The 7,975-nt window shown below is 38.4% G+C and overlaps 1 protein-coding gene across 2 annotated transcripts; it reads left to right on the top strand.

Moving 5' to 3' along the window:
* Window positions 1-8: 8 nt before the first annotated feature.
* Window positions 9-5,135, top strand: CDKN2C (cyclin dependent kinase inhibitor 2C). Of its 2 annotated transcripts, XM_006147255.2 has the most exons (3): window positions 9-356; window positions 837-976; window positions 4,383-5,135. In XM_006147255.2, the coding sequence occupies exons 2-3, from the start codon at window positions 848-850 to the stop codon at window positions 4,758-4,760; spliced, it is 507 nt and encodes a 168-aa protein (XP_006147317.1). In that variant the 5' UTR covers window positions 9-356; window positions 837-847; the 3' UTR covers window positions 4,761-5,135. The 2 variants fall into 2 exon arrangements, with proteins under 2 accessions (XP_006147317.1, XP_014442844.1); XM_014587358.2 differs by lacking the exon at window positions 9-356 and having other exon boundaries at window positions 697-976.
* Window positions 5,136-7,975: the final 2,840 nt, after the last annotated feature.

Here is a 7,975-nt window from a genome sequence, read left to right as displayed (position 1 = left end):
GTCCCCTGCGGCTCGGCCGGGCTGCGGTAGCCCAGCGAGCGGGCTCCGGAGCCTTCCCGCGCTGTATTAGCCCACGGCTCGGCCTGGACGCGACGAAGGGCTCCCGCGGAGAAGCTGAGAGCACTAGGGAGTCCTTAGGACCTGTAACTTGAGGGCCACGGAACTGCTACTCTCGTTTGCCTTTGGCGATCATCTTTAACCCCCGGAGCACGTCAGCATCCAGCCACCGCGGCGCTCTCCCTGAAGCGGAGGACTCAGGACTACCCCTTCGGCGAGGCGGATGGAAACCGAGCCCCTCCGAGGACCTGCCCCTGCAGTTCTGGCTCTCGCGGCTCAAGTCACCACCGTGAACAAGGGTGGGTTAATGCCTTTTCTTCTCCCCCCCCCCCAACACCGCTTTTCCCCCCCCCCAAATGCCTTTTCTTCCGCGGTATTTTCTGTCCTGATCTAGTCTCTTAAGTCTCCACACACATTCCTCAGAGTTTTGTAGCGTAGGTACGTGACAGCTCTACCTACATCTTACAGCCAGAGTAATTAACCAGGAATGTATGCGTTTGTGTGTCTCTCTGTTGAATCACCAGAATTCTTCATAGGGGTTAAGCTAAAAAGCTAGGAGAAGAGCCCCTCTCCAATGGTTCAGTTTTGCTGAATAATCACGTGTGAATCGAGGGGCGGGCTTTTGGCAGGCAGATCTTACTAGTATTTACTACCGAGCTCTACTCCAGATTAACCATCCCAGTCCTTCTGTCAGTCTCCGATGCCATCATGCAGCCTGATTAGGAGCAAAGGAAAGGGGAAAAAGAAAAACAACTAATTCATCTTTTCCCGATCGTCAGGACCCTAAAGAATGGCCGAGCCCTGGGGGAACGAGTTGGCGTCCGCAGCTGCCAGGGGGGACCTAGAGCAACTTACTAGTTTGTTGCAAAATAATGTAAACGTCAATGCACAAAATGGATTTGGAAGGACAGCGCTGCAGGTTGGTATCCAGAGAGGTGGGGAAAACAGGTCAATAATGTTGCCTACGTGACCGGGGTTTCTAGAATGACAGCTTTTAAGGTTTCAGGGGTACAAAATTTCACTGTTTTTAAACCTAGTTGGTTGCCATATTTTATATCTTTAAGTGGATCCAACTCCCCAAAATGACGTACTTTTAACAAACTCGTCAAATCCAATAACATCCTCTATATCAAGTGGGTTCCAGGTTCGGTCTTAATTTTTGGAATGTTTTTGTGACGGTGGGGAGTTTAAAGTAGTCTTAAGCAGCGCCGAGGTTTGTTTGTTTTGTTTTGTTTTGTTTTCAGACAGCTCTGTAAACACATTATTGTGAATATTATTTGAAGTAAATACATTGCTATTAGTGGTTTCTCGTCCTTTGCTCCCAATAATTGACTTTAACATTAATTTTCTTGACTACTGGCAAGGGTGTTTTTCCTTCAACTGCTTCAAGTTTTGACAAACGACCTTTCCTCGTTTGGAATGGGTGGCCAGGGCACCGGGACAGGATGTACATTTCACAGTTAATGTAATACCATCCACCCATTCAGGAATGAGGAGGAATAAAAAGTTGAATTTTCTAATCAGAACTCAGCTGCACTGTTTTTGTCTCTGCGGTCATGCCGTGGTATGCTCTAATTTTCAGTAATTAGATTTACAGGCAACAGTTGACACATTTCCAGCTGCCAAGTAGCGTACCTGATAATTTTTTTCCTCCTCTGAACGTTATCATGTAACTTGGTTGAAAGGCTTAGAAACAGAAAATGGCAAGTAATCTCAAGTAGTTACTTTATCCGAGTCCTGATGGTATTCTTATGAGCTATTCTTATTCGGAAATGCAACACTTGAAACTGTTTTTGAAAACTCTTTGGGGAGAAGGTTTTTAGAGGACTTTGTTTCATTAACATGAATTATAAATTTAAGTGTCAAGAGATATACTATTAATATTAACAAATGAAGTCCAGACAGTATGTACATTTTAAATCAGAATACACTGGCCTTGCAAAAATTGTCAGTATTAAGGAATCTTACGCATAGAAATTAAATTATTTATCTTGTTATTCCTGGTAGATTAAGTAGAAAAAAAATATTTTTCCTTTCTCCACCTAGTAGTTTTAACAGGTTTGGTGCTAAGAGCAATGTCACAAATTTAACATATTGCACAGTTTCATATTGAAAACTTAAAAGATTTATAAATTTCACAGAGAATGAGGCTCTTAACCCATGTTCAGTCTAAGAGTTTACAGGACCTCTGACGAACAGGAAAATTAGTAGATTAATACTATTAAAAAGTTCTGACAAACATTTTTAATGCAACTCTGCAATCATGTTTACATTAAAATACTTATCAAGATACTAACACCTCCTTATTGTGGCTTAGTTCTAGTACATGTAAGGAAACACACACACACATATACAGAAGTCTCAAGGCATATTTTCAGTATGTATAATCCTGACTCTGAAGTTATGTCATAACTCAAAGCAAAACCATTTCCAGTATTACTATTATTTTCTGTGGAAGATTGCAAATTTTCTTCTACAGTTACATTTGTTTAACTCAATTGCAAAAACTTTTAACCTCTTCTCAGTGTACAATTTTCAGTCAGGATAATAGCAAAGGCCTTAGTTGTCATACATTTGCTTTACAAAGATACAAGGTATCTATTTCTTATTTTTTCTCAAACTCAGGTCCTTAACTCATTAAAACTTTACAGACAGTTGTACAAAAATTACATTGTACTAATTTTTAATAACCAAAAAGTATATTTCATTGAAGTTCTTGAAAGATAAATTATACGTCCTTTTTTACCATTGCCTCAAAGGAAAAACTAAAAGTCAACAGAGTTCTATCAACCGGGAAGCTTATTATCTTGACTATCTATATAGTTTGCATTTATAAAATATTATTAATTCTAAATATATTTTATTATATTCCTTCTGATTATTTTTAAACACACATTATAAAGAGCTAGAGCACCTTCGTATGCATTTTCCAATGGATTATCATTTAATTTCATAAACTTGAGCGACCACTGTGCAAACCTACTCATAAATTTAGATTACTGTAAGTGTATAGAAATAGAAATGAAACCACCTAAAATGGTATAAATTTCTGGCATACAATGAATAGTAATATTTTTCACAATTAAATTATATATATATTAGGTTTGCATGCTCCTCCAGAAGATATTTTATAATTAAGAGAGACTAATAGAGACCACATATTAGAGGGAAGTATATTCAAATAGTAGATAGGTCTTTGCAATGTGGCTTATTTGGATATAGAAAACAAATGTTAATACCACATTCAAACTTTTAAAATGTTGACAGCTTACAAATAGCTCTTCCTAAATACTTGATAATAGCTGCAAAAGGAAATAAGACGGCATCACCAGTTGATTATTAAATAGGTTCAACTACAAGACAAAGCTGTCTGTGTGCTCAAAACACACATTAAGTATCTTATTGTTTCTTCTTTTGCTCACTTGAAAATCAAGAGGCCAGTTAGAACTTTGAGAAACAGTAATATAGTATGATCACTGTTTTTTTTTTCTTTTTAAGAACTGTTGCCATACAATCATTTCCTTTCTAATATAAGGCATATCATTAACTTAATTTTAGATAAATTAATGTAAACAATAGAAAACACTCTTAATTAACATCTTAATAATCTGTACCATCTTGTAATTTGAAATGAAGGATTCTAAGCATAAAATACACCTAGTACCCAATAACTTGCCATGAAAAAATATTTTTAAAAAACTCTTAGAGATTTGGGGCTATCTCTCTTTGGAGGGAATCTGCAAAAACAATAATTTAAGACTGGATCCAGTCTGGATTTTTAATAGCTCATTTCAACATTAGGTGATGGAGTCTGATCTGATGTGTTAAACACTTGCTTTGATATTTAAAGAAACTCATCATCCTTAATTGTTTTCAGTCACTATTTCAAAAATAAATTTTACCCATACTTGATTTTCCATAATTAATACCCCAGGCACATTTTGTGGGCATGAAGAAGGAAACAGGATACTCTTATTTAACTCCCCAATTCCACTCTTTTAATAAATTCATAAAATTACACAGTTCTTCGTGGGAGATAGAGAACTGAGTTGTCAGTGACTTTTAGAGAAGTTGCATAAATAAATTCTATTTTATTGATCAATTTCTCCTGCTTTTGGGCCCATTTAAGATATTCCTCCATAGGAGCTCAATTTTTAAACTTTTTTTCTATTTTTACTTACTAATACTTTCCTGCAACTGAGTCCTTCAAACCCCATCCTGTGAATCTTCCCCATGAATTCTATCAAAAATAGTTACATAAAGAGAAAGGCATATTTTTAAACACTCCTGTAGCATGAGCATGAGCATCTTTACTTCTCTTCTAGGTTATGAAACTTGGAAATCCAGAGATTGCCAGGAGACTACTACTTAAAGGTGCTAATCCCGATTTGAAAGACCGAACTGGTTTCGCTGTCATTCACGACGCAGCCAGAGCAGGTTTCCTAGACACTTTACAAACTTTGCTGGAGTTTCAAGCTGATGTTAACATCGAGGATAATGAAGGGAACCTGCCCTTGCACTTGGCTGCCAAAGAAGGCCACCTCCCTGTGGTGGAGTTCCTGGTGAAGCACACAGCGAGCAATGTGGGGCACCGGAACCATAAGGGGGACACCGCCTGCGACTTGGCTAGGCTCTATGGGAGGAACGAGGTTGTTAGTCTGATGGAAGCAAATGGGGTGGAGGGAGCTGAGAATCTGCAATGAATGTGGGGAGGGCTTTCCAACATTCCAACATTGCCTTTACTTTCTCAATTAAGTGGCTGGCAGTCCTATTTTAATAGCATTTGTTAAAACACAGGTTTTTCATATTTTAAGCAACTAGTTAAGTCTTCTGCAACTGCATAAGTGGAAATCTTACTACAGGTTTATGAATATATTTAAACAATATCTTTTTCACCTGCAAAATCCTGAGTTCTAACTTGTAATGGCAAATAGCTTTGGCTTTCTTCAGAATATTTTATCTTTCCTTGACTTTTTCCTTGTTTCTCCCTTTGCCAGTCTCAATACCCAATGTAGAGACTTTGTCTTTAAAATTATTTGTCCTGATGCTTCTTTTGCCCAATTAAAATACTTTCAAAATAGGATGTTTTCTGTGATTTTCACTCCTGTATAACCTACACACAATTTGCTACTTGCTAAGGAGTATTGTATTGAAAGTTTGTGTTTTATATCTTGTTAAGAGAAAAAGTACACCAACTGGAAAACTAGACATACTCTTATTTATCACTTATTCTTTCCTTCCTCTCCGCATGACCCACTCCCCAAGGTTTTATGTAGTGTTTAGTATTTCTGTTTTAAAATACAATAAGAGCAGTTGTCTATGACCAAACTTGAAATTATTTCAGTATAAATTTCTCCTAATGTTCTAATCGGTCCTTTTTTTAACGGCAGTCAAAGAGTTGAAAGATGAATTTCAGAAGTATCAATTTGAAAAAGTTAAAAAGTCAGGCTTTTTAAGAAAATGCCACCAAAAAGCTGCTTCCTATTAGTTGATTTTTTTAAATCACAAAGTGAAACAATTGGTTAAGTAATGCATTTCCCAAAATTGTAAGAATACTAAGTGTAACACTGGCTTTTTCTCCCTGTTAGAAATGTAAAATGGCAAAATATTTAAATGCAAATGTCAATTTTTAGCAGGATTTAAAACTCAGCAAAAAAGTATGAATTATATATAAAGAGCATATCTATTTTAGGGTCTGTAGAATACTAGAGTAGAAATCTTTACAATTGAAAAACACACTCCTACATATGACATTTGGTTTCCACAAAACTTTTCAAGTAAAGGAGTATAAAATCTTTTTAGGAACATGTTTGCTGAAAAAATTTTAAATAGTTTTTGGAAGGAACTAGAAATAACACATTTCTGAGAGGATTTTCCAGGACCTACTACTTACTGTCATTTTATTTAAAGATTTTTATCAAAGGATTTCAATGCAGTAACCGTTCATAAATTTATAAATACTTTATTCATTACCTCCCACATGAACAAAGATGTTTTATGTGAAAGTTCCCTCCTTCTCCTTCATAAGCTCTCTGCCCTCGCACCAAAGAGAACAAAATACTTCAAGGTTTATTGAAGGGCATAATTCTGATGCCTGCCCTAACAAGGATTGGAATGGTTGCAGGCAAGTGGTTTTCAATAACTTATTTTCCATGATAGTATAAAAGTATATAGGAGGAAAAGGTCACTCACACCTTCTCATTTTGCACTAAAAATCATAGTCCCTAAGTTTAGTGCAAAGGACTTTGATTTCTGCCACCTTTAACCACAAGTTACTCAAGTTGTTTTTGATGACAATATGAAATTAAACTTGTGTATTTTTTTAGGGAAAAGGCAGAAATGGAAATGGTTTAGAAGGGAAAAGTGTTGTACTTTGGATTTATTGCAAAAAGAGTCAATATACAAAATATACTGCTTTAATAAGCTGAATATTTTCTAAACACAACACTTACTGAAAGTAATAAAAGCAACCCTTCTCACAAGTTGCAGCCATAAAGATGGACGTTTCTGGACTTAAAATCCAGTTTAATGAACTCTACAGCAACCACCATGTCTTGGCATTTACTGTATTTCATAAAATAAAATTTCCCCCTAGAGATTTCAAATATGAAGGCATAGGACGTTCATAAAGCAGAAGAAAAGTACTTCTGCAATTGCTTTGTTCTCGGGTGGTCGGATTACAATAGGGGAGAGGGAAGCTCTATCTCTTCATCAGCCTAAAAATTTGCTAGACATTAAAACATAGGCCATATTATTCTGGCTCTTTGCAGGAAGTAACCTTACTAATCTAAGTATTTTATAAATGAGTTCTGTGGTCCGCCCTAGGAAATATAAAAAGCCATTATTCAGTCGGTCAAAAACCTCGACAATATTCAGTAAGACTGAATGTGGTGAATGTACATGACAGAAGAAAAGGTGCTGCTGAGTTTAATGGGGTCTAATTTGAAACGAGCAGAGTGGAAAGGAGTCTGAATTTATTCAGATGCAGAGAGTGGGGAAGCAAGGGCAATTTATAGTGTCCAGAGGCTGCGGGCGACAACGCCTTATAGAAAAGATGTGGGATCCAGGTGAGATGCTCCGGTTCACATCCACATTGGGAAACTCCCCCGCTTGGTCTTTGCTCAGTAAGCTGAATCCAAACTTACATCTGGGGGAAAGGGGACTCTTAACAGGACCTCAGTCCCCGTTCTGGTCCCCGAACCACTAAGCTAAGTCATATTATGGTAGCGAATCAATAGTTTCCTGATACACACTATGGAACTCGCAGTGCTGTGATGAGCTCAAGCACACACCACGCTGGTGGACCGACTCATAAATAGATGAAGCATTTTGTCCTGGGACAGGAATTCACTTGGCAATATGATAAATTTCCTTATCGTATTGATCAAACAAACATGGGATGCATGGCCCGGGAATGGATTCTAAATCTCAGTTCCCAAAAAGGTGCTTTCGGCTTTTACGGGGGGGTGGGGGGTAGAAATGAGAGAAGAGCTGGAGGACCAAGGGTGCTGGAGCGAGAACGGGTCGTACTTGCAGCCTTCCTGACTGCCCGAAGCAACCTTCACCAAAGACCACAGGGGAAAGTCCCCGTCTTGGTCTCTGGAGACGGTTTTGCTTTTACACTGCAGTTCCATGAACACAGTTGCACGCAGAGACCTAAGTGAAAGGCAGGAGACAAAATTCCCGCCTGACAGCGGGTTCAGTTCTGCCCAGAGCCAACCCAAGCCCTCACCTGAGGGCTGCGAAGACATCCTTTCTGTGGGTCTGAAACTCTTTCTCCTGATTCCAATTGCAGCCCCTGGCGCCCTAGTGAGGAAGCTGGAGCCCGGAGCTCCCTCCGGGCGCGCAGAAAAGCCCGGGGTGGGGGGTGGGGACGCTTCAAAACCGTTAGCCGGAGTTTTTTTTTTTTTTTTTTTTC

Source organism: Tupaia chinensis, unplaced genomic scaffold (genome assembly GCF_000334495.1).
Source record: "Tupaia chinensis unplaced genomic scaffold, TupChi_1.0 Scaffold000207_1, whole genome shotgun sequence".
In the NCBI taxonomy this organism is placed as follows: domain Eukaryota; kingdom Metazoa; phylum Chordata; class Mammalia; order Scandentia; family Tupaiidae; genus Tupaia; species Tupaia belangeri.
The sequence above is the reverse complement of the archived record's forward strand: the minus strand, read 5'-3'. Positions and strand labels throughout refer to the sequence as shown.